This window comes from Lissotriton vulgaris, chromosome 7 (assembly GCF_964263255.1).
Source record: "Lissotriton vulgaris chromosome 7, aLisVul1.2, whole genome shotgun sequence".
Taxonomy (NCBI): Eukaryota; Metazoa; Chordata; class Amphibia; order Caudata; family Salamandridae; genus Lissotriton; species Lissotriton vulgaris.
In genome coordinates, this window is record NC_141695.1 from 1,632,034,843 (window position 1) to 1,632,061,970 (window position 27,128).

At 46.6% G+C, this 27,128-nt stretch overlaps 1 protein-coding gene across 1 annotated transcript in view; it reads left to right on the top strand.

The window, feature by feature from the left end:
- The window catches only part of ZNFX1 (zinc finger NFX1-type containing 1), a 107,353-nt gene extending 80,856 nt beyond the window's left edge, over positions 1-26,497 (top strand). The window contains exons 13-14 of the mRNA XM_086932593.1: positions 9,241-9,336; positions 23,247-26,497. Coding sequence (XP_086788719.1) covers positions 9,241-9,336; positions 23,247-25,682 — 2,532 coding nt within the window. The 3' untranslated portion in view covers positions 25,683-26,497. The remainder of the gene's footprint in view (positions 1-9,240; positions 9,337-23,246) is intronic.
- The last annotated feature ends 631 nt before the right edge of the window (positions 26,498-27,128 follow it).

Below are 27,128 nucleotides of genomic sequence, written 5' to 3' on the forward strand. Positions count from 1 at the left end.
TCACTGTACATATCTATGCACTAGTCACTTCTGAGCCGTCCACGCTGTTCCTATTGTCACCTGCGTCGCCTCTTTGTTTTCACTCACACACTTGAGCACCTAGTACAATTTGGGATGTTTTTACAGTTCTTTGATTTGTTTCCTGCAGTGCTGATACAACTGCTGTATATTTTGACCTTTATCTTAATAATTTACATAAATGATGCCATGAGCACATGTTATAACTTAATAGAGTCTCCTTGTCTCTCTTTGGATAATGCTGTATTCATATCTCTATTAATTGTCATTAAAATCATACCAGTTGGGACACCATGTATTTGATATAGCTTTCTACCCCAATCCCAACACGGTTGATGGGTTAATACTCCTGTACTTAAATACTCTATTTCATACAAGCACAATCGAAAGCACATCATTTTCAATGCAAAAAAAGTGGTCAGCAAACCATGTCAAAAGAGGCATCTTCCCACATTACCTTATAGGTTCCTCCTGAAAACATGGCAGCCTCTGGTGTGTTGGCTGACTGATATCTACCAGCGTGCCACCAAGACAGACTCCTGACCTCCCAGGGTGAGGGCTTTTGCTCTCAGGAGGTCAGAAACCAAGCCTGCACGGGAAGAGGGTATTCACACTCCATCCCTCAGGATGACGTACTGATTAGCTTTCCTAGGCCGGTGAGCTTCAAAGAAGGTCCTGCCTTTGAAATGCCGAGCTGGCTCTCCTCATGGGAGGGGAGACCAACCTCCCTTTGTCCAGAGTCCTTTAAAACCCGGACAGGCCGGAAATTAGCTAGTCAGCTAAGCGTACCCAATCCATGCTAGTACAGGTGGCCTAATCTGATGTGGGTTCAACTTGTCAGAAGTGGCCATCTTTGTGTTGGCACACGTAGGAACTCTGGGACAGGGTAATGCCCACCTTCCACAGGAATCCACGACCGGTGTCACCACACTGCACTCAGGCTCTGAAGGGCTGAAGGTACCACTACGATAACGTTGGCTCACTTTAATTAGGGCTTGTTGCGACAGGTGCAGTGGTGTCTTCAGGTGTCTTCTTTTTGCGGTCACAGGGTCCTTCCAGGAGCCTTTGGATGCCTGTAGGATGCAGGGAAGCAGGTCCGCTACTTCTCCAGAGGTCTTGATCCTAGGTTAAGTGCTGGCAGGTCTTCCGGGCTTTGGGAACTCAGCAGCTGAAGGACGAGTTGGCTTTTGGCGCTATTGGTGAAGGTAGTAGGCAGGCCAGCTGGGTTGGCTCAAAGTTAGTTGCTGGATCTTCAGTTCTTGCAGGATGCCACTCTTTACACCCTTCTTCTTCTTTCAGGTCAGTAGGATTTGATGTTTTTGGTGCCAAGAGCTCCCTTAAATACTGAACTTAGGGCTGCTGGGGTGCTTAGGATAGTAGTCAATAGTTTACTTACCCTTGGGGGTCACTACTCCCCCTATATGACCACTTCCTGTGGCAAGTAGGTATAATCCTGTTCCAGAGTTACTAAGTTTGCCCCAATCAAGATGGCCAAATCTGCAAAGTCGTGTCCACTTCAGGTAGCCCACCTTAGGGGTGGTACTAGCCTGGGGGTGAGCACGGCCATGTCAAGAAGGGCTGCGTTCCTCAATGAGGGATATCACATGTGACGGGAAAGGGTGAGGCAATTAAGTAATACATTTGGTTAAAATTGGTAGTGAAAGGAGGTGAACCATTTTTGAGTGGAGTGGCTAAGGCCCACTTTAGAGCAGAGTTATCATTGGAATCTACTGGTCAGCATCGCTTTTGTCCAGACATATTATCACCAAGTGCCTCTTTCCCCACAATTAGATGAGAGCCCTGCAGAAATAGACTGCTGCGGAGATGCATGTATTGACACTTCTACAAAGACGGGTGGGGTGACGATTACAAAATGGGATACCATCATCCTGGTGATCCAAAATGGATTACAGATCTACAATACTATTCTCTAGCTCCCTACACCCAGTCATGAAGGTCACACCAGAAAGACTGAGGGTGATGGAAGGGGAAACTGTGTGTACATACATGAGGTTTTTAGTGGGACATGCCATAGGTGGAACGGACAGACCCGTGTATGAGGGATTGCTCTGTTTATATATCTATTTTTTTCAAATGTGTTTTATTGACTTTAAAAGCAAAAATAGGCATCACGATACAATGAAAAGGCATTAGGCATATAAGGCGAACGAGACAGACAGGCACGTCTTCTCTGTAAATTGAGTAGAAGGCGAAGTACATATGCCAGAGCAGAGGTATGATACCAAGGAGACAAGTGGTAAGCAGTGTAAGAGAGCAGAACCGTAATAACAAAAAACAGAACTCCCCCCGTTCCCAACCCACCCCTTCCTCCCCCACCCCAACCAGTGTGCCATGCGCAGAAAACAATTCCAGAAGTAGTCAAATAGTGGATATTGCGATCATACATTAGGTCACGGATGTTCATGCGTAGCTTCAGTAAGGCACAGGATGCGAAGATATCAGGGGCATGTGATCTCATTAAATTCTTTGGACAAGAGGGATAGAAACGGAAGCCAAACCTTTTGAAATGCAGAAGTGGTATGTTAAGTGTAGCCTGAATGCGTTCCATCCCCAAAGTGAACAAGAGTTTGTGTAGCCATCTCGTATGCGTGGGCTTGGTGGTCGAGCCCCAGAGCGATAAGATATGTTGTGTAGCTGCTTGCATAGCGATCCCCATTTGGCGGCCCCGGGTAGATTTCAAGGGAAAAGTGAGTGCGTTAGGTAAGCCCAGGACAGTGTAGGCCGGGAATCTCGGGATTTCGGTGTCAATGGTGGAGTCAATGTCATCCAGGACCGTCTCCCAATAGCTCCGGACCTCACAACAGTCCCAAAGGAGATGGGTTAATGTGCCTTGCTCCCCACATCCCCTCCAGCACAATGCGCTGCGGGTCGGGTTCCCTCTATGAAGCCGGGCCGGTGTGAGGTGCCAATACGTTGACAGCTTCACCGCAGTTTCCCTACCCGCGGTGTTGCGTGTGTTATCTGAGGCCCTGTAGTATATGTAGCTCCATTCTTTAGGTGTTAGCGCCCTACCCAACTCAGCCTCCCAACGCTTCTGACCCGCCGTTTTACCTGGGGTGGGTGGGGGCGTAAGCATTTTATAGATGTCCAAGATAAGGTGTCTATCCGTGTCTTTTGTCAGCAACCATTTCTCAAAAACTGTCATTGGTCGACCTACTAGAGTGACGGTGGCCGGGTTGGTGAGCCAGTGTCGGAGTTGGAAGTATTGGAAAAGGTGAGGGTTCGCTACCTCATAGCCTTGCCTAATGTCCGAGAGGGGAAGAAAGCCCCGTAGGTCGAATAGGTCGCCGGTAGATCGGCAGGCGGTGTCACGCCATTGCGAAAAGGCATGAGGATCATTGCCAGGCGGGAACTCCGGGTTGTCCAGGATGGGGGTAAACTGGGAGGGGAAGGTTGTCAAGCCTTTCTTGGCAGCGACCGTGTCCCAAACCCGCATGATGGTGCGGGTGATGGGTGAGTTCAAGATGTATCGCGACCGGTGCTGCCGGGTGAGGAGAGGAACTCTCCAGAGGGGAGTCTGAGCCATAGCCCTGTCCTGGAAGAGCCATCTCTTCTCTGATTCCGGCCTATACCATTCCACCAAATAACAGAGTTGAGAGGCTTGGAAATATTGCAGTAGGTTGGGGACTCCGAGACCCCCCTCATCCATGCTCCTGTATGCCATCTGCTTATGTAAGCGTGCTCGTTTCCCCTCCCAGATGAAATGGTGTAGGGCTCTCTGCAGGTCCGTGAGGGTGCCTATAGGGGGCGTGACCGGGAGGGTCTGAAAGAGTTATAAGATCTTAGGTAGGACTGACATCTTTACCGCTGCGACTCTCCCTAGTAGAGAGAGGGGTTGCTTTGACCAACGCTCGAGGTCCGTCCAGATCTGGGCAGCGAGGGTCTTGTAATTAAGTGCTATCGTCGACTCTGTCGAAGAGGTGAGGGTGACTCCCAGATACGGAAGTTGTGTGGCGAACTGGAGATCGCTTCCATATGTAGAGGCAGACCTGTTGGAGTGGGCATTTTTGCCCAGAGGTAATATCAGTGATTTCCCCCTGTTGATTCTAAAGCCACAGACCGCACCAAAGGAGTCCAGCTCCTCTAAAAAGGCGGGTACAGAACGGTCTGGGTAGTCGAGAGCAGCTATTATATCGTCAGCATAAAGGCTGATCGTGTGGAGTTCCCGGCCGAAGGTAATTCCCCGGATGTCAGGGTTGTCCCGGATCTTCTGCGCTAGGGGCTCTATGTGCAGGGCAAACAGGAGGGGGGAAAGGGGACACCCCTGTCTTGTGCCGCGTTGGATTTCAAACGGGTTTGATCGAAGGCCTCCCAAGCGGACCCGAGCTTGGGGGCGGTGGTAACAGCAGGCGATCCAGGACTGAAAGCGGTCTCCCAGCCTAAAACGCTCCAGGACTCGCTGTAAATAGGTCCAATCGACACGGTTGAACGCCTTTTCAGCGTCGATGGCTAACAGTGCTGAATCCGAGTCTTGGAAATGGGCCTTGTCTATCAGGTCGAGTACCCGTTTGGTGTTATCGCTGCATTGACGATTAGGCACAAAGCCTGATTGGTCAGGCTCCAAGATCCCAGGTAGGCATGGACCAAGACGCGCAGCTAAAATTCCAGTGAAGAGTTTCAGGTCTAGGTTTAGCAACGAAATAGGGCGGAAGCTCTGTTTATATTTGAAAGTAATTCATTCGCAATGGAATAACAAATGTAATACTTATGTGGCGCCATGTTTCTCGAGAATGTATCAAACTATATGGTCTAGTTAAGTTGAAAGGTTTGTTAATATACTTTTGAGCTTTATACTTGTCTAGATACAACAACAATGGCTATCACATTTGTAATATGTCATTTCATGTTTACTGACATCACCTCTCCTGACCGCACCCCACACAACATGACTCTCTCCCAACCCATCTCCCCCCCACTCTTTGCACTCCCAACACTCCAGCCCTCACTCCTCCCTCAACCTCTCCCCCCCACTCTTTGCATTCCCGCCACTCCTGGCCCTCACTCCTCCCCCAACCTCCCCCCCCCACTCTTTGCATTCCCGCCACTCCTGGCTCTCACTCCTCCCTCAACCTCTCCCCCCCCACTCTCACTCCCTTCTACTACACTGTCAACCCCGCAACGCCCAACCTCCACACGTACCGCAATTGCCCCACCCCCCCTACCACTGATTCCCTGTCCACCAACACCAATCCTTTCACTCCCCCCCCAACCTCCCTACCTCCCTACCTACCCGAACACCAACACACTCGCTAACACCCCCAACTCCAACCCCAATGACTTCCCTACCAATAACCTAGACACTTGCTCCCCTTCAGTGCCCTCCCCCAACGCCTTAACCAGCCACACGCTGGACACAATCATGACCACCCTCCTCCAAGTGAGAGAAGAACTCCACACCCTCAAAGAGTTACTCCTCACACGCCCCAGACACCCCCCTCCCACCACCACTTCTCAACCTAACAACATATCCCCCTCACATCCTACTCACCCCCTACATTGGACCTCTATCCCCTCTCGCAATACCTCCAACCGCCCCCAACGCACTAACAAGACTCTCTCGGACCACGACATACACACCCTACTCCGCACATATGTCCCGGCTCGCCAAAACGTCTTAGCCACCACACACCTGTCCATTCCTACGATTCTCTCCAACCCTCTCAGACACCCCACGCATAACAACAGAGGCTCCGTTCCCAACAACCTCACAAAAGTCCCTCTCACTCTTGATCCCTCCTCCTCCCTCTGCACCCCCAGAATCAAATGCACACTTCTCAACTGTAGATCGGCCCAAAGACACTCATCGGAGGTCGCTGATCTCATCATTTCTTTGAGCCTTGACCTAGCCATCCTAACTGAAACATGGTTAACTGAATCTTCTACTCCTTTCATGGATATCCTAGTCCCCCCCCAACTACTGCATCATTAGACTTGACAGGTCCATCAAGACAGGCGGTGGAATCGCATGCATCTACAAGAGTAACCTCTCAATGAATAAAGTCACCGCCCCTTCTCTTACCTCCTGTGAATACCTCTGCCTTGATGTCATCAGTGAAAACAAACCTGTATGTTCACTACACATCATCTACCACCCACCTGGAGACAACCTCACCTTCTCCCAACAACTCATGGACACAATCTCAATCAACTCAGGACGGCAAAACACACACATTTACCTTGGAGATTACAATCTTCACTGGAATGATTGCAGTGACGCAGTGGTTAATAGCCTCAAAAATTTCCTTAACGCTTCTGACCTCATCCAAATTTGCAACAACCCGACCCATGACAAAGGCTCTATCCTCGACCTTATCATCTCCAAAGAAGGCAATATTCAACTTGATTCAATCCAACCCTGTGACTGGTCAGATCACCATATTGTCACATTCTTCATCAAGGAAAAAGTTAAACTTATCCGGGTCCAATCCTCCAAGCCCAAAGTTTGGAAAAGAGACCTAAAGAAACTCAATCCAAACTCTTTACCCCCTAACAGCTACAATCTCCTACTCCCCCCTACCGACGTTACTGACGTCCAGTATTTAACTGACCACTATCTCAACACTATGACCTCAATAATCAATGAGGCTGCACCAATGCAACTGAAAAGAGTCTACACCAAGATATCCAACCCTTGGTACGACGGGAGTCTCAATGAAGACAGACGGGCTATGCGAATGGCAGAACGCACCTGGAGATCTGTTCCGTCGGCACTGCACCTAAAAATTATGAAGAAAAAGAGAAACGCATACTTCAGGAAAATAAAACGCTCAAAATCAGAGTTCTTCAGACTCCAGCTCGACCAAGCAAAAAACCGCCCAAGAAAACTGTTCGAGCTAATCCGATCACAATCTAAGGGACAACCCCAAGCAATCGACACTTTGGGCAATGCACCTTCCTGTGAAGATTTCTCTGCTTTCTTTAACCAAAAAACTGACAACATAAGGAGCGATCTCCTCATTGACGCAAGCCTTTACTCCAAACCCCACCACATAACACCCAATGAACCAAAAAACAATGCGACATGGTCATCCTTTGGCACTTACTCTGAAGAGGAAATTGACAGACTACTCAGCACCCTGAAACCGTCCAATCATCTCACTGACCCTCTTCCTGCTAACGCTGTAAATGACTTCACCCCTTTGCTTTTCCCACTCTCGACTAAAATTATCAATAGCTCACTTCAACAAGGAACCATCCCTGACTCCCTCAAAGTTGGACAAGTTACACCGTTACTAAAGAGACCAACAGCCGACCCCACTGATCTAAACAATTACCGTCTGATTACCAACATTCCCACTCTCGCCAAATTGTTGGAAAAATGCGTTCATCTACAACTGACAAAGCACATAGAACAGTTTGATCTCCTCAACCCTCATCAATCAGGCTTCCGAGCAGGGCACAGTACCGAAACTGCTATGACTCACATAATTGACGACGCCCTCCAAATTTTAGATCAAAATGATACATGCCTCCTCATCCTTCTTGATCTCTCTTCAGCATTCAACACTGTGAAACATGAGAACTTACTCTAACTCCTAAACACAATAATGGGTCTCTCTGGGACTGTTCTTCAGTGGTTCACCTCCTTTCTACACAACCGATCCCAAAAATTCAAGAGCAACAACTTGATGTCCGCTCCAATACCTGTATCTTTAGGTGTCCCCCAAGGATCCTGCCTATCCCCTACCTTGTTCAACCTAGTTATGGAACCTCTCACCACCTTGCTACAAGCATCTAATGTACACTTTCACATGTACGCCGATGACACTCAACTATGTCTCAAACTACAATCCCCCAAAGACATTATGCGTCTGAACTCAACGATCAGACGCACCCAATCCTGGCTGGCCGATAACCACCTCAAACTCAATGCTATGAAAACTGAGTTCCTTCTGATCTCACCTCCCGCGAAAATCTCTACCACTCAAACCTTGCTTAAGCACCTAACTGCACTCAATGTCCAACCGACCATCGTGGATTCAGCAAAATCTTTAGGCATAACACTTGACTCCAATCTCAACATGCAGCAGCATATCAGCAAGGCAACTAAGGGAGTGAACTTCCAAATAAATACCTTGAGGAAACTTAAACCCTTCCTCCCAGCCAAGGACTTCCAAACTGCAGTACAAGCACTAGTCATCCCTCGCATAGACTACGGCAGCATCGCCCTCTGCGGTCTCCCCCTAACTACAACTGCACCCCTAAGAGCTTCACTAAATGCGGCAGCGAGACTCATCACTAGATCTAAAAAACACTCACATATCTCCCCTGACTTTAAATCCCTGAACTGGCTGCCTTTTGAAGCCAAAATAAATCTGAAAATTGCCTGCATGACGCACAAGGCTATTCACTTGAAATCACCCGGCTACCTCACTCAGAAGTTGACAATTTCCGGCGGGTCCAGAACCACCAGAAGTACAAACAATCTTCTGCTGAAGCCTCGAAGATTCCTGAAGGAAAAAACTTACAAACGCTCCTTCTCAGGAATGGCACCTAGGATCTGGAACTCACTCCCTCCTGAAACCAGGCTCATCTCCTCCACTCTTCTTTTTAAGAAAGAAGTTAAAGCTATCCTCATGGCTAAATACACTTGAACTACTACTCTTGATCTTTTAAGACTTTGCGTCGATCTGTACTATTTGTGTGATCCCTTTGCACATGTGTTTTACTTGTATTATTGACCTACCTGATTGTTCATGCTCCCTCTTATTTGTACTACTTGCATTGACCTTACCTTACCTTACCTTACCTTCCTAACTATGCTCCCTCGTGTACCCACCCTACCACTCATTTATGCCTATGTAAAGCGCTCTGTTATCTGCAAAGATCTTGTTCGCGCTATATAAAACGTTCAAAATAAATAAATAAATGCATACAGAGAGGCATAAACTAAAAGAAAAATGAAGAGCTATTAAAATAAGTACCTCTTCCCCATCACACATATCTATCGTCTCCCCATATACTTTTCTTTCCCTTTCTACACATCATAGTTATATCCACACCTGACTTAACGTTTTCTTTTTTCATATATCTTCGACTCCGCAAAAACTTTGCTCACCTCGAAAGTGACTAATATTTTAGATTTTCCTCTCCTATTGTTATTTTTTCTTTCTTCCCTTCTGCTTTCTTCATTTACCCGTCTGTATTCTTTGCACAAAATGTCTACTATATATCGTTTTAAATGAATCTATTCCATTTCAGCACCGCATGAGGCCAGAAATTGCTCGACTCCTGACACCTCATATCTACGAAGAGCTGACTAACCACCCTTCTGTGCTGAAGTATGACATGATCAAGGTGAGTATTCACCTGGGCAACCACATTGTCATAGTGTGTGTGGGTGCGCTCAATGGAGGTGCATCATTCCTCTTACCCATCAGTTGGTTATCATATCAAGTAGAAATAGCAGAGGTGCAGCCTACTTGCTGAAGGAAGTCAGGGCTGATTTAGATTTTGGTGGACAGGGTTCTCTAAACCGATGGTATGCCGTTCTATTTAGACAGTCACCTTTCTGATGGCGATGCCCCCATCTTCTAGTGTCGAAGCTTACGCCGATTGGCTGACCGATTAGGGGTCCATCATAATAAGGACAAGAGACGATCTTGCCTTATCTATAGCAGGTAGTCTGATGCGTCCCTCACCTCCAGGAAATACTTGGTGCTCTTGAACAGAAAAAACGACTCCCAAACCGTAAAGGAAAACTCCCTGGGTGTGAGTGGGTCATTATTTTTTTGTTTTTCAATCGGCACAGAGATGACTACTGCACCAGCAGTGATCTCTGCAAATGGTGGTTTTCTGCCCGTCAAGTTGGCGAACATAATGGCATCTTGAAAGACTGAGTAAAGACTGGGTCAGTCTGTTAGCTGTGCGACACCTCAGTGTTTAATTTCTTTCACACACTCCTTGCGGTGATATATTGGTGCCTTTGCCTGAAATGTATCGTAATACTGAGTGATATCGGGAGTGGGGAAATATAAAGCCAATCAAATGGTAACAAGCATTGGCAATGCCAATAGGTCTTGCTTATTAATGCACTGTCAAGCCAGACCTAAAAATCCATGCAAGTTAACCTCTGCCCTCCTTCCACCCAGGCTCCTGCCAGAGAAAAATCCCATAAATGATCTAGTTATTTCCGACACTTAAATAGCATTACAATGTTGTGTGTGAGCCCTGAAATTTCAACCTGGATAACTAAGAAAATGATCACAGTTGTGTGGAGGGCAAGCACTTTTTTGTGGAAGCACACAAAGTCTGTTGAATCGAAACATGTACACCTGGCTCCCAACATGTGGGTGGAGCCACAGCCACTCTCTAGACTGTCAACAGCTGTGCTATCAAACTATACCATGCAAATTAACCCCCTATGGACTGAAAGGGCAGTTGGGATTGAACTGTGATTATGACAGCATGGCTAGGATCACAGAAGCACATCTACCACTGGGTTGTTCTCTTAGCATATGGTCTGTCTGGAATGTGTTTTGCTGCACAACTATACCAAACAGTAGTTTAACAAAGCCATCAGATGAATGTGGAATGTTAAGTGGGTGTGTGTGTTTTTGTGTTCCCGCCAGCTTGCCTGTGCACCAGGAACTTATTGGTATGTAGGTGCAGGGGTAACCAGACTATTAGATGAAACTTTGGCATTTGTTTGTTCCTGGTAAGAGCCATTCTCTGTTACAATGTGTTCGTAGCATGTGTGGCTGTAGATCCGCATGCTTCATATACTCCTGCCATCTAGTGTTGGGCTCTGACTTAGCACATTCTTTTCGTTGGAAGAAGTCTCTTTGAGTCACAAGGTATCATGTGACTCTACCATTGGTAGGAAATGCGCATAATCACAACTCCATTGCTAGATTTTGTTTCTCAGTCATTGGGTTGAGACACGTACTGGCAAGGCTTTCGGACTTGATCCATTCAACCTTGGTGACTCTGACCACCGGGATAAAACTTCGATCCCTATCGCTGATAGAAGTACTTCATTGACACCTATATTCCTTTTTCATCATTGAGACGTAACAGAAATTGTAGAAGGATGGGGCATTCTAGCACAGCGGACCCCTATCATTGGGCACTAGTACCGCATTGGGGCACAGTCGCCTCACATTCCATCAAATTCAGAGAATTACTGCTACAAAAGGTGATGTAACCCAATCCCTTTAAAAAGTGTTCTCAGTGTGTAGGAAACTGGCTCTATATATACTACACCAAAATGAGGTATAGTGTGTATAGAGTCCAGGTACCCCAGAGGTAGGCAGAGGTTAAAGTTAGATAGAACCTTACCCTCTATTTGTGGTAGAGTGGTCGAGCAATAAAGCAGTATCGGAGGACAGTGTTAAGCATTTGATGTACACACTCAGTCAGCAAATTAATTCACACCCTCAAGAACTGAACTCTAGGCCGATTGTTTTTGTATAAACAGATATACTGTTTAATTTTTAGAACCAAGCAGGCCTGGCACAGGCCAGCATAAAATACTTTTCAGTAATACGTTGCTGAATATAGAACAGTTTGAAAATGCAATAGAACTTGTACTTTGTTTGATTTACAGGGGATGCAACACTTCAAATACAGTACATTGGAATGAATAGGCTTTTTCAGTAAATTACAGGTAAGTTACTTTTTATGTTACTTTTCTTACTCAGTGCTGGATACCTGGATTCAGTACTGGAACATTTCCTGTAAACAGGTAAGTAAATACGTTTTGGTTATTTGTGCGATTTTTAAAGAATATTTTTAGATTTCAAAACTCAACACTTAGAAGAAACTTTTTGGAAGAAAATTGTCAAAGTTATCCTATGGAGGGAAAACAAGTTATCGGTTCACAGGTAAGTAATCAACTGTGGGAGTTAAGGTTCTTGGGTTAGACTCTGGGGGTCTCTCAGGTCAGTGATGCACTATTGTTGCACCTTCAGCGGCACTAGGGCGGTCGGGTGCAGAGTGTTGAGGCCAAATGTTATCCAACGGGGGAAAGGGGGCCTCCGGCTAGTGGCTGCTGGCAAGCAGGCCACTAGGTTGTGGGAGCAAAGCTCCTAGGGTTAAGGTCAGGGCAAATGGGGAAACAAAGTAGCACAAAAGGTGCATCCTCAGCGGCACTGGGGCCGCCGGGTGCAGAGTGCTGTTTGGACGTCGGGCAACCTGTTGTTTTCTATGGAGAACCTCTGTTTTTCAAAAGCACTGCAGGCAGGGAGACTAAGGACTTCTTGGTGCGACCACCACTTGGAGAGGTAAGTTCGGAAGTTAAGGGCTGGGTAGGCACCGTCGGTTTGGGTACACAAGGCCGTGGGGCGTCGGGTGCAGGGGTGCCTTTTGGGTTCGGAACTTCATACCAGCTCCGGATCGCGGTCAGAGGGGTATCTGGATTTAGGCTGCAGGCATCGGCTGGAGGCTTGAGGCAGGTTAGTGGTCGTCGGATCTTGGGTCAGGATCGCCGTTGTGACCTCCTCGTGGTGTTTTTCTGCTCGAGCTCGGGTCGGGTTCGGCGGGTGCAGAGTGGGCTGGATTTGCGATCTCCGGCTACTGCCAGAGGTTGCTGTTGAACAAATCCGGTGTTCACGGGAGAAGCAATCTTTAGAAGTGAAGGCAGGCAGGTCCTCCGGGGTTTTCGAGGTTTCTGGCTGCAGGACACACAGGGATTTCGCAGGAGCAGGTTCGAAGGGAGACAGGCCGGTAGGGCTGGGGCCAAGTGGGTGGGCGTCATCCACTTGTTAGCTGGCTGCACAGCTTCTTCTTTTCTTCTTGTTGTCAGGCTGGATCTGAGAAAACAAGGTTCACAGGCCCCCTAAATTATAGATTTTGGGGCGTTACAGGTAGATGAGGGCAGGGACCAATGGGTTCCTTCCCTGCAGTGGGTACACCCCCTATTGTGCCACCCTCCCGTGGGAGGGGGGCAGGAGCCTGTCCCTTATTGGTTGGGTCCCCCATCCTCAGGATGGCGGGAATCAGAGTTGTGCTTCACCTCGCCTTCCCCACCTGAGGGGTGGAGTTGGCAGAGGTGGGCATACCTCTTTCCCCCACTTGTTTTTCCCACCGGCTCTCCCGTCCAAAGTGGGGAGGATGTCCAGTGGGGACCAGTTGCTGAAAGCCGCAAATGGTCTGGGGAGGCTGACAAAGGTGGCATGCCTTTGAAGCTCTCCCTTCGGGAACCCTGCCCATCCTGGGGAGGAGACTTGGCACCTCGTCCCAGGATGTGCATTGTTTCAGGCCCCAGAAAGCAGCAGGCTGTCCACCCAGGGGTCCAGAAGCATGTCTGGTGGTGGCAACTGAAAGCAGCCACTCAGCCTAGATACTAGCGGTCGGTTAGTTTTCAGGGGGCATCTCTGAGATGCCCTCGGTGTGCATTTTTCATTGAATCCCACACTGGCATCAGTATGGGTTTAATGTGCTGAGAAGTTTGATACCACATTTTTCAGTTTAGGTTATGGTGCTGTGGAGTTCGTAATGACAAGCTCCCAGCACCATATACTCTTAATGGCAGCACTGCACCTACAATGTCTAAGAATGGACTTGGACACTGTAGGGGAATAGGGCTCATGCACCTGTACCCTCACAACTGCCATATGGCACCTAGCTAGAGGAGTGACTGATCTATGCCATGGCAGTGGGTTGTACAGGGAAGTGTGCCATGTCGACTCTTTACTTTGTTCTGCACCATAACACGCCTCCTACAAAGGCAGTGGGTGTGTGTAAAGGTACAGGGCCTCTAAGGGAGGCACAATAAGTGCTGCAGCCCTTAGAGGTCTTCCCTGGTCACGGTGCCCTGTGTACCTGTGGTACCATTTACCAGGGGTTGAGCTGTGGCCAGAGATGCCAATTGGGTTACTTTTGGGGAAAGAACACAGGCCCTGGGAACCTGATAGGCAGGGCCCTAGGGCACACCAAGAAAAAGTGCATCAGTAGTCTGGCAAAAAGTGGGGGGGGGGGGTTACTGCAACAGAACCCCACTTTCCTACTCAGTGTGACACAAAATACCTCTGACAAGACTTGCGCAGGGAGTGTAGTTTGTACTTTTCATCACATCACCAGGATACTGAGTGTGTCTTCTGTTTAGCTTCGAACAGTGGAAAGACCCTTCAGCAGTATATAGAACAATGCCTGCCAATCCACAGATGACACGTCTGATAGTTTTGGGGAGGCCAACTACCTCTGCGCAGAGGAAGAGGAAAAATAGGACATCGGATCCCATGGCTTACCTGTGCATCTACCCAGCCCAGAGGTAACCAAATCTGATGCCTCTGACCCAGAAGATGTTCTCTTCATGTTTACCACTGGGCTATGAACCAAGTTGACGCCAATGGTTGTAAGTTTGATTAAACCCTGACATGATCAACCTCCCAATCAGCCGCACACAGAGGCAGAGAACTGACCATCTGGGGGTCAGGCATCCGCAGGTGACTATCACCATGGCTGTGCTTCTTTCTGGCTGGAGGGTACATCTCAATACCATTGAAAAGAAAAGGAGAATACCCTGCCTCAGGATAAATAGGCCCTAGTTAGAGGGTCCAAAAGATATACATGAAGGGGTGATTAACCTAGAGCTTGACACCAAACATCACAATTAAATGGTCAAATTAAATAGGCTAAACAATTCATGATGAAAAATATATATTTTTATTATTTTTTTGTTTTCTGATCACACAGATAAAAAAGATTTTTTCATTATTTTAATATGTCAATAGTGCATATATACCATAAATAAAACAGACAATTATATAAGGACAATAGACATAGGGGAAATTTGTCCCACCCAGTAACAGCCAATGTTTTATAGACACCATATCATTCACACTCACTCCCCACTCTAACTAAACGAATATCATACATCATTCATTCTATCATTCAGTTTATCTACTCCTTGCAAATACAACACAACGATGGTTCCTGTGCTGAATATGTCAAGATGTTATTCCAGATAGGTGGTTTTAACTATAGGTCCTGATGTAAAGTGGACCGTAGCTGTGTTTCTGGAGACATACGCCGACGCGCGTTTCGGTGACAAGCCAAAGCGGCAGCACCTTCGTCAGGGCAAGGGGCAGTTTACTGGGGCGGACACAATAATAAAATTCTGGTTTTCACTTTTTTTGCTCAAGGGGTTTCAGGCGTCAGACGACTTCTTCGCACGTGGACGGTCAATGAAACCGATAGTAGTATAAAAAGCCAGGCTTCAACCTATTTAGATTCACATTTGGTCGGCACCCAACGTGTAGTTTTAATACCCTTCTCCTTTTCAGGGGATGATATGGGGTCTGAGTGCTAGTACATCGCAATAAAACCAGAAAAGTTTTTTTAGGTCGTAAGGCTCAAAAAGATCACGTGTTTCCTTTTCGTAGAACACCGGCTAAACAATTAATACATTTGTCTCTGACATTCCTTTAGACAACAGAGGTATTTTCATAACCAACACGTGGATCAGGGAATGTGGAGCTGCTTCTGCCCTTTTGGGCACCTGGGTTTGGCCAGCTTCCGGTGATCTGGTGGCTCGTTCTTGTTCAGAAGGTCCCAGAACAGGCACATCACCCCCCTTGCTCCTTCCCTCTCTCCCCTATATAGAATCCTTGGCTCAAACCGGCTGCATAGACTCCTCTATCGCGGATACTCCGCCCATCGGTTCCATATTTTATAATGTTTATGCGGACACCACCTGGCCACAAATATGGGTATGCATTATGAGTTTTAAGCTGGCAGTTAGCCTACTGTGGCGGTGTTCCACAGTTTGTTGTGTCTGTTCCTCTGACTATGGCTTGCCCTAAGAGATATTCCCCGTTGTTGGTGTGTGCCATACTCCAAGTGGGGTACTTGTATGCTATTATATATCTCTGCTTTATGTTAACTGGGCCTAAAGATCCCTTGGGCTCTACGTGCCACCTGGTACTCTCATCTTCCATTGTACAGTGCTCAATGTTGTGCCTTGGCGCCGTCTTCTATTAGTCATGGGTCATCTTGCTTCTGCCTAATTCTCCTCCTTGTGAGGTTTTCATGGTGTTTATCACGCTTCAATTGCGGCTTCCGCCTGCCATTTATGCACTGGGTGTGCTCCTATAAGAAGCATGTTGCATGGTCGTGGCTCGTTACCCATCTTTGCTATATACATGTATGTATATATGCAGGTTGCCATGGGTACTCTTCTTCCTATGTCTCCACCTTTCTTTGCAGCTGTGAAGGCTGGTCCAATGTCTCCATATATCAGGGAGCTTCTCAGTGATGCACGCAGGATTTCCAATGGGTCTCCTTTTGCGTTCCACTTCCTGGGGTGGTTCCCCAGCTTTACACTGCTCCCTTCTTAGTGTTCGAGTATTGAATGATCTCGCTCTTTCTGGACAAGGGTTACCTTACTCCCAGTCGGAGGGTGTGGTCTAGAATTCTGAGATTCTTCCTGTGTTTCTACGCCTTGGTACTTGGTGCCTCTGCTGCCACTTCCTTCGGATGTACCCCCCTTTTCATTAAGGTTTACACCCTGCATGTCTGTATTTCGTGAGTTTGTTCTCACCTTCGTTGTCAAGCTGCCTGGTCGGGCAGTCCTCTGCTTATTTTAGCTACTCCGCCTTGTTGTCTCTTTGGCTGTCTTCTCTGTGCATGTTTCAGTGGTGGTCCGCATCAGCGTGCTTCAGATTGTTACTGTTCACCCCTGTTCCGCCCCTTTAGGGACTAGGTGTGCACTTGGAGTGTTTATTGTTCCCGCCTGCACTTCTTAGCACATTGCTCAGTTTCTACCTCTTGCCCTTTGGTTCCTGGCTGTAGCCTCTCCGGCCTTCTTTCCATGGGCTAGCCGGGTAGATTCTGGTTGCATCTCTTCATGTTTTTCTCGACCTTTAGTTGGTGTCCACATAGTGCGCCATTGAGCTGAGAGTGGTCCTTCTTCCTCTCTCTCTTTTGTTCTGGTATATGGCTGGTGCCATCTTCTGCCTTTCATGCTTATGCAGGTATGGTGTAGCCCCATTCTGGCATTTTGGGGATGTCTTGCATCCCGGTATCTTTTGCCCTTCTGAGCTAATTGTGTTGCTGTCTGGCTGTTTCGACACAGCCTCCCCCATTGTCCGTCACTCTTTTGCCGGCTCTAGTGCTTGGCACTTCGGTTGTTCTGTTGTAGACACCCCCCCCCCCCTTCGGGTATGGCTGTGGTATCTACTCTAAGTTAAGGAATCTGCGGCTAGATGTCTCTATCAGATGTATGAGTTACTTCCCTTCGGTAACGGTGTATCTGGTAGAGACATTGTCAAGCCGCAGATTCCTTAACACCCACCCATCCTCCCCGTTCTGTGAAGCCCTTGCCAAGTGGGGTTCTCCACTTGCCTCTTTCAGTTGCCATTGGTTTTTCTCTCACAGGTGCTCACATTGTTGCGCCCCTTTGAGAATTGCCATATACAGCTGACTCCTTCCCAGGGGCTTCTTTCCTGTAAAAATGGTGCCCTCTAATTCACATTAATCAGGAGATTCATGTTCTTTTCTTCTCCTGCTGCCTTCCCTCCCTCCTGCCTTCTCTTATTAACTCAGGGTTCTTGTCTCCTCTATAGTCGTCTTCTTTGGGGATCTGTTGAGTTCTGTTTTAGACCTCCATTACTGTGGGGGAAGTGCCAGTCTTTTCATACTTTCCTGCAGCGGACTGTTGTCCTTTTTGTGCTCCTTTCCTGCTGGAGGGCCCAGTCATGGTAATGACAGTCTATTTCTGTCTGTTGAGATATTCTTCCCTTGTCGCACTTGGGCTAGGGTCTTTGCGTCGCTTGCGGGACTCTTTCTCACAGCTTTTTCACTTATATGTAGGCAGTGTCTACCTCTGTCTTTTACGTTGGTGTCTTGCACCACCTTCCTTCTTTATTCATGGATTTTTCATCTTTCGCACACTGTTCCCATCCTTTCACAGTTATTTGTTGTTGGTGGCTTCGTGTTGTGCAGCGGAAAGTTTTCTCCGTAGAAAACTGACGTCTGCGCGCCGGGAGGGACTTATATGACCTCGCTGCCGTCACGTAATTGGACGACGTCCAGGCGGGGTCGTGTGGCGCCGTCCCGGGCGTGCAAAGGTGGTGCTGCCAAAAATATTCGGGATCCAGTCTGACACCTGGAGATATTCTAAGTTAAGGAATATGCGGACAGACAACGTCTCTACCAGATACATCATTACCATAGGTAAGTAACTCGTACATCAGGCATCCAGACACGAGGCAACTCAATCTAGCAATCTGGCACCCGAGGTCATTTGTTATGTAAGTCTCCCAAAAGAATGCCTGGACATCCTGAAGGAAGCTAGCAGACCTACTACTAGGGCCTACAATGCGGAAAAGTGGAAAAGGCTTGCTCACTATTGCAACTCCAAGAATATAGAACACCCTTCTAAACTGGCAGTCCAAGACATTGTCTACTATTTACTTCACCTACAGAAATCAGTGCTGGCGCATAAGTCTATATGACTACATCTTGCAGCCATTGCTGTATATATGCAAACTAGAGAGCATTCTTGTATCTTTTAGAATTCTATTCATTAAAGAATTTCTGGAAGGACTTTAAAGAGTGATTCCACCTAAAGTGCCACCCTCTCTTCTCTGGAACCTCAATATAGGACCCACAAGACTCTTGGGTCCTCCCATTGAGCCATTGCTCTCCTGTCCTTTGCAATTTTGCCCTTAGAAAAGGGCTTTCATCATACTCCTCACTTCACTATGGTGCATTAGTGAGCTACAAGTTGCTACTTTGCAAGAGCCTTTTAAACGGGTTCGTACAGATAGGTTTGTTCCTAGAGCTAATCTTAAATTTTGGTCTCTCCTTTCCACCTTAATAAAACAATTGGTCTACCATTCTATCCCTCATCCGGACTCCGTAGTAGAAAAGGACCTTCATCTTGTGATCTCCCGCATCGACTATGGGAATGTGCTCTATCTTGGGGCCGATAAGGCCACAATAAACAAACTCCAGGTGGTGCAAAACTCATCAGCTCGTCTATTGTGTAATGCACCCCGGAGATCCTCTGCAGCCAAGGCTCTGTGTGACCTTCATTGGCTTAAGGTCCCGAACCGCGTACAATTTAAAACCTTATGCCTTCTTTTCAAAATTCGACAGGGCTCTGCTCCTAAATACCTACAGAACCTGGTTCAAGTCTATGAGCCTGGTCGTACTTTAAGATCCTCCACCAGTGGCAATCTCTTGGTTCCTAGAATTAAATTGGCCAAAATGGGCGGCCGCTCGTTTTCCTATCTTGGTCCAAGGATGTGGAATGCTCTTCCGCCAGCTCTGAAAGCTGAGACTGATCTCCTCTCATTTCGGAAAAAATTAAAGACTCTTTTGTTTAATTGATCCTTCTGCACTGTTTGTTCTGTTTGGGCTTTTTGCTTGCTTTCTTCTCTTGTCTGTCCCTGGCGCCGGGAAACCCATTGAGGGTAGCTGTGCGCAATACAAGTTTAGATAAATAAATACTCTAGCGGTTGTTTTGTCGCTTCTGCTAAACCTCGTAAAGGTCACCAATATCAAACGCTGGAATAGCTAGATCGATTTTTAAGTATATCCAAACACGTTACCTTAAAGCCAAAAGGGTTCTCCCCGCTCTCCCTACACCGCACTCTACTTTGAAGAAGGGAGGAACCATGGCATTTCTAGGTAATATTCCCAGAGCTGACATCTGCAAAGCAGCTACATGGTCAATTCCACACACTTTTACCAAGCACTACTGTGGGGATATTCTTGCCCATCAAGGCTAGAGTTGACCAAACGGTATGAAGAACCATATTTCAGACATCAGCAGCATCTGTTAACTAGCCACGGCTGCTTCGGGGATTCAAGCGTTACAGTCTATGCAGACCATGTTTATCTACATCCACACGCTATGAATATAATATGTTTAAGTACCTTTTAAGCATCTGTTCATAGCTTTTAGTGGTGTAGATTCAAATTCACCCACCCTCTGCCCCAGAGTCAGTGTTTTCTTTGAACATCTCTGTAACCTCAAGTGTAAATATATATAAATGTATTACTTTATACACCATTCGCACGATCACCAGATTTTTGCTACTAACCACTCCATACCTACACTTGTCGCTGTGCGTAAAGAAATATAACACCTCCGCTACTTAGGGAGGAGTCACAGAATACTTTGTGACTGGAAGTGACTTCTTCAAACAAGAACAACTTGCACTGTCAAAGCTGAACACTAGATGGCAAAAGTATGCAGAGCATGTAAAAATACAGTACTATGAACGGATGTTTACGAGGTAAGGAACATATTATTTATTTCCTCATGATTGTATAAAATAAGCTGATCTGGTCATGCAACCAAGATCAAAGGGTGTGTGAAAGTGATTACATAGAAGTAGGTTAAGCAATTTTAATTGAATTTTATTTGCATACTTTTTTGTCCTTGTTACAGTTTTGCTTGTCCTTTGGATTTATGTAGTTCCCCATCTCTTGTGTCTTAGTGATGTCAAAGAGGGCCTGCATGGTTCAGTAAAGATAGTTTTTATATTCTGTAAGGGTAGGCATCCAAGTATCATGTATATATGCATGGAAAATGTGTTCCAGAGACTAGTACCTTGTTTTAGTTTGATTTTGTAGATGAGTGGGGTCATAGAACACAAACAGTAATGTATCTTGATAGGATTGGCATGTAGGAATTGTGGATTAACTCTATGTACTATCCTGTGTGTAATGCACAGTTCCATGAAGCTTCAGTATTACAAGGCCTCATAGTCGGAGAGGAGTTCTGCTCCATTTACTCTGTAGCTTAGTAAACTCCTACCCTAAGATTGTATAATGCACTCAGAACTATCCCAAGGATTTGGTAGGTCACAATCCTTTTTTGGAAGTTACCTTGAAAGCTTCTGTAGGAAGCGGACTCTGTATATGATATGCCACCTGGTGGTTATACCATGCTCAGAGGCCAGAGATTCCCCAAACGTGTACAGGGCTCAATGTAAAACTAAAGTGATCTATTAGTGGTAGGATGGGGAGCATCCTTAGGCCTAACACAGAGGAGTGTAAGACATTTATTGCACAACATTGACCAATAAGGGACACACGACTCAAAAAGGAGATCCACACCAATTTTCTAAAAATAAGCTTTGTTTGAGTTTTATTTTATGACCAAGATCTTCGCAATGAGGTAAATATGTTTTGGAGGAAAATTACTTAAGACTTTCAAAAGTCGACACTTTTAAAGAGTTCAGTGATATCCTATGGAGGAAAACAATAATGCGGTTATATAGGTATGTACACTACTTACATTTCCACTCTTCCGGACCAAAGGCCAGCAAGGGAAACGAGTCAGGTGAGCACCAAAACCACATCACCAGAGACGGTCACTGTCAGGGGAGCCTCTGAATTCAGGCTGCAGGTGTCATCGTGGAGTCCGGGGGGGGGGGGGGGGGGGGGTCAGCCAATGCTGGACTTGTAGTCAGGATCACTGAGGAACCTGTTCTGGGTTGGTGGGCGTCGGATGCACAGTGGGCAGGACTCGCGGTTCTGGAGGGTACCAGAGTCCTTTGTGTTGGTTTCTTGGGGACAGATCCGCTGTCCTTGGGAGTCTCTGGTCATTGTCAAAGGACAGGCAGTCTTTCTCGGCATCTGGATGTCGCTGGCTGCAGGACAGGTGTTGTCTTCTTTTGCAGGGCCTTCGAAGCTGGAGACAGACTGGTAGGGCTAGGGCCAAGTCAGTAGTTGTCTTCAGGCTTCGCTGCACAGCGTCTTCTTCGTCCTTCTTCTGAGGTCGCAGAAACTAATTTCCAGGTCTGGGGGAGCCACCTAAATGCTAAATGTAGGGGCGTTGTAGAGTAATAGCAGGTAGGGCCAATGGGCACCTTACCTGGGATGGCTACACCCTCAATTATGCCAACCTCCTGAGGTAGGGAGCATAGACCTACCACTGATTGGAGGGGTCTCCCCATCTTCAAGATGGCGGGACTGAAAGATGTACTTAACCTCACCTCCCCCACCTTAGGGGTAGAGTTGGCAGAGGGGGGGCACACCTCGTATTCTCCAAATATTTCCCACTGGTTTTCCCCTCAAAAGTGGGGGTGTAAACCGGGGCTGCCATCTGATGTTAGCAGCAGATGCAGGGGGTCGCATTACAAAGGTGGCAGGCCTTTGAAGCTTCCCTCTCGAACACTGTGCCATCCTGGGGGTGGATAGGTGTGACACCTCTGCCCAGGATGTGCATTATTTATGGTCTCAGAGAGCAGAGGCTCTCTACCCAGTAGTCTAGAAACATGTCTGGTGGTGGCAGGCTGCTTACATTCAGTCTGTGACCACAACAGGATTTGGTAGGTTTTCAGGGGTCACCTCTAAACCACAGGAGACCTGGTTGGCAGGTACCCTGTGCACTCCAATCAAAACCACATCAAATACCAGGCAAAAGGTGGGGGCTAACCTTATCAAAAGAGGCGCTTTCAGACAGTTTCTATTACCTACAAGCATACATTGACAACAGAAGTAGGTAAGCACAGAATGACTGCCTCACAGTGAGGTGGGAAGCTGCTGAGTAGAATGTAGAAATGGTTTCACAGAGGTCTCGTTGTTTAGTCTCCCAAATGCTCTCAGTATATCTTCTCTGGAAAGTGTCCTTACACGTTTTTATTTTTGTTTTTTACAGTACAGTAAAGATATGAAGACATATTTGTTTCTTTCAAGTAGTATCTAATCAACCAAGATGTGCTACCATCATCTTAGCTCCTTGGGTGTTTACCAATTCCATTTCTGCTCCTATACAACCTTGGCTATACCAACTTTTGAAATGCCTATAATCCTCCGCTCTGCCTTCCCGTCCCATTTCTTTCTGCATTTGTTCAGCTTACATTGGTAATTTGTAAGGTATTGTGGTGTGTTTACATGTATATAATGCATGATGCTACTTCCTATGTGATGACGCTCTGTTTTTAGCTGTGGTGTGTGACGTGAAGTAAACTGTATGAACACTGATTCCAGGACAAATAATTGTATTCAATGACCACAAATGTGGTATTATCCAGGACCCTGCTCATGTGCTGCATTGGCTCTTTTTGTACACCCTGCCTGCTATATGGCTGTTATGCATTTAATAGTTTGCTGAAAGGACCAGACCTCTCTTTTGGTGTAGAGAGTTCTGAGAACTAGAATTATTCAAATGCTTTGTTTGCGCTGGAACAGTGTAAAGATGTCTGTACATAAATATGAACTCTTAATATCAAAGAGTCAACATGAAAACAAGTTGTACTAGTTTATTCACTTCTTTCATAACTTCTCTCTTGTTCTGCTTCCAGGGGGTGTCCTCCAACCTTTTCTTTGTGGAACATGAATTTCCAGAGCATGAGATTCCAGATGGAAAGAGCCACCAGAACCAGCATGAGGCCCAGTTTGTGGTGGAACTTTGCAAGTATTTTCTGTGCCAGGATTATCAGCCCTCTCAGATCACCATCCTCACCACCTATACTGGACAGCTATTCTGCCTTCGAAAACTGATGCCTGCTAAGACATTTGCTGGTGTGAAGGTGCATGTGGTGGACAAGTACCAAGGCGAAGAGAATGATATAATTTTACTGTCGCTTGTCCGTAGTAATAAAGAGGGGAAGGCTGGTTTTCTCCAGATTTCTAATCGTATTTGTGTGGCACTCTCCAGAGCGAAGAAAGGACTGTACTGCATTGGGAACATGGGCATGCTGGGAAAGGTACCTCTGTGGAGCAGAATCATTCACACATTGCGAGAGAAAGGCCAGGTGGGAAAAGCACTGCTGCTTTACTGCCAGAACCACCCCAATACCAGAACATTTGTGTCCAAGGCAGCTGACTTCCGCAGTGTGCCAGAAGGAGGTTGCAGTCGTCCCTGTGAATTCAGACTTCGCTGCGGGCATGTATGCACCCGTGCATGCCACCCTTATGATTTGGAGCACACAGAGTTTCAATGCATGAAACCATGCCAGAAGATATTGTGTGATGTAGGCCACCGATGCCCACAAGTCTGCTTCGAGCCTTGCGGGGAATGCGTTGTGAAAGTACAGAAAGTCATCCGCAAATGTGGCCACCGACAGCAGGTGCCCTGTTCAATGCCTGTAGAGGACTTCTGTTGTCAGAAACCTTGTAAGAAGGTCCTCAGGTGTGGGCATGAATGTGGCAAGGTCTGTGGGGAGGAATGTGAGGAACTATGCCCCCAGGAAATCACAGTGACGCTAAAGTGTGGACACACCCAGCAGGTGAAGTGCTGGACCAAGCAGGACATAGATTACGGTATGCCAGTAAAATGCAACATTAAGTGCCCTGCTACTTTGGATTGTGGCCATCCTTGTCGTGGTTCTTGCCATACTTGTTACGAAGGACGATTTCATGACCACTGTAAGCACCCATGCAACCGTCTTCTGATATGCTCACATGAGTGTCAGGAACCATGTACCAATGAGTGTCCGCCATGCCAGAAAATATGTGAGAACCGTTGTGTCCATAGCCAGTGCAAGAAGAAGTGTGGTGAGTCTTGTGCCCTCTGTGTGGAGCCTTGCGAATGGACATGCCGGCACCACCAGTGCAGAAAGCTTTGCTCTGAGCCATGTAATAGGCCCCCTTGCAATGTCCCGTGCACCAAGATGCTGAAGTGTGGGCACCCATGCATTGGGCTCTGCGGTGAGCCATGCCCTACAAAATGCCGTGTTTGCAACCATGATGATATCACCCAGATTTTCTTTGGCTTTGAGGATGAGCCTGATGCGCGATATGTGCAACTGGAGGACTGCAAACATATCTTTGAGGTTAGTGGCTTTGATCAATATATGAACAACAATGGAGACGAGCAGGAAACATTTATCAAATTAAAGGTTTGTCCCATTTGCCAGACCCCTATCAGGCGGAATCTAAGGTATGGTTCTCTCATCAAGGAGCGACTGGAGGAGATTGAAAAAGTTAAGGTGAAACTGCGGGGTTCGTCTCCTGAAATATTTGAAAACAAACAGCGCTTGCAGTCACAGCTTGCTAAAATGAAGGATATTCGTAGAAATATTCCCATGGAGTACAAGATGATGGAAGAGAAGCTTATGTTGACTAATCTATCTCTCAAGGACCTTGAAAGCTTGGAGAACTTGATGGTCTTTTATGAAAGGCTGGGAGGCTTGATGAGCTCCATGAATAAGATAGATGTGGATGAGAAACCAGGGCTACGCAAGAGGCTAGCTGAAGTTCAGAGCTGGCTGGAGAAACCTAGGTTAAGCTTTTCCAAACAAGAACTCTTAGACCTTCAGAGTGAAGTGCAGCGGTTGACCTACCTGGTGGATCTTCTCATCAGATGCAAAATGGCAGCTGGAAAGATTAATGTTATCACCCAGAGCGAGATCAATAAATTACGCCAGGTTCTGGAGGCCACCAAGCATTTTACAGAAGATGAGGAACAGCTGGTGAAGGCAAAACTCAAGGAGCTAAAGTCTGTCCTCCCTTGTTCCGGTCTGGGGATCAGTGATGAAGAGCGGGTGATGATTGTTGCAGCTATGGCCCAGCCAAGGGGTCATTGGTTTAAGTGCCCCAACAGCCATGTCTACCTGATCACAGAGTGTGGTGGGGCAATGGAAAAGAGCAGATGCCCAGAATGCAGCGCCGAGATTGGGGGGGAGAACCATGCCTTAGTGCCAAGTAACCGGCTGGCTTCGGAAATGGATGGTGCTCGGCATGCGGCCTGGTCTGAGACTGCCAACAACATGTACAACTTTGATGACTTGAGATAGCTGGGTTAGGACAATGAAAAAAAATCCTAGCGATAGCTAAGAATCCAGCATTATATTAATAGCTATACTTAGTCTTTGTGAAACAATCTTCCTTTTTACCCAGCTGTTTTAATCGTTTCCATGCTTGCTGATGCCAGTCTTGGAAAATACCTCTTTCACAGACACTATTTAATTTTTAAAATGTGTGTGTATTTTAATCTCTCAGCTGGAACCAAGATTGGGGAGCGGTTTATTAAGAGTTTACGTGGTATGGAATGTTTTATTTGTGGAAGCAACGGGGCTTGACAAACACGATTGAATAGACAATGATTTTGTAAATGCTCTATCGAGACTGGGGAACAACATCAAGGAGGGTCAAGTAAACCCCTTCGATATCACAATTTGGGGGTGTGGGGGGATAGAAAGGGAGACATCACCAATAGCGGGCAGCAGTTGGCCAAAGCATCTATTAGCTCTGTGTGGTCTCTAAGTGGTAATTATCTCTCTCTGCCTATCTTCTGTTCAATGTGATGATGTTCCTCTAGTTTTTGCAGTGCAAGGAAAGGATGCATTCGTCAATGAAATATGGGTTGTAATCCTACCCCATCCCCCCTGTTATTGTGCCGTACTTAAAACTCTTTGCCCGGTTCTCCTCTTTTATCATACTGGACTGATTTGTACACTCCATAATCTCAGGACCTTTTTAATCTTCCAGTTGTCTTGCAAGGGGCCCTCTTTGCAGGTCCTTTACAAGCACTTACCTGAATGATCCTCTGTGTTCTGTACTATGCACTTTAGAACCAAATGGGAATGAATAAAGTAGTTCCTAACCAGAAGGAGGGTGTGTTTGCTTCTTTTTTTAAAAACTCTGGGTTTCAATCAATTCTATTGATTCCCACATCACTCTAATATGTCATCCACTTTCAAGACTAGCTTTCCTTTAGTTATTGGACTCAAAGCCTCTGCGTCCTCTTTCATTTCAGTTTCTCTCCCCCTTCAGTTGGGTACTGTAAAGCACTGACTCTCGTGGTATGACAGGTCTCCAGAAAGACAGACCCTTTGTGAAAGCAAGCAATAGAAAGACTCAATGAAAAGAAAGTAAATTTTTCTGACACCTTTTATAAGGCAGAAGTATGCAAGGTATGTATGTCTCTTACTGCTTCAAGACATTAAAGTACTGTAACTGATATATATCTGTTTTTTTATGAAACAGCTTTGATTGATTTTGTGGAGAAAAAGCATGTTTGGTCTGGCAACAGCCTGTTTCTGTTCCTCAATTGGAATGGAATGCGTGCTTGTCTTAGTCCTGAATTATATGAAAAGGCAGTGATGTAAAAGACACCCTTTCAATACTGTGCTCAGTGCCACTCCAAGGACCCATGGACTGACCACCATCGGGTCTGTAACCTTTATCTCTCACCTGAAGACGACAAGGTCATATTGCAGGCCTGGCCTGCCTTCCGCTCC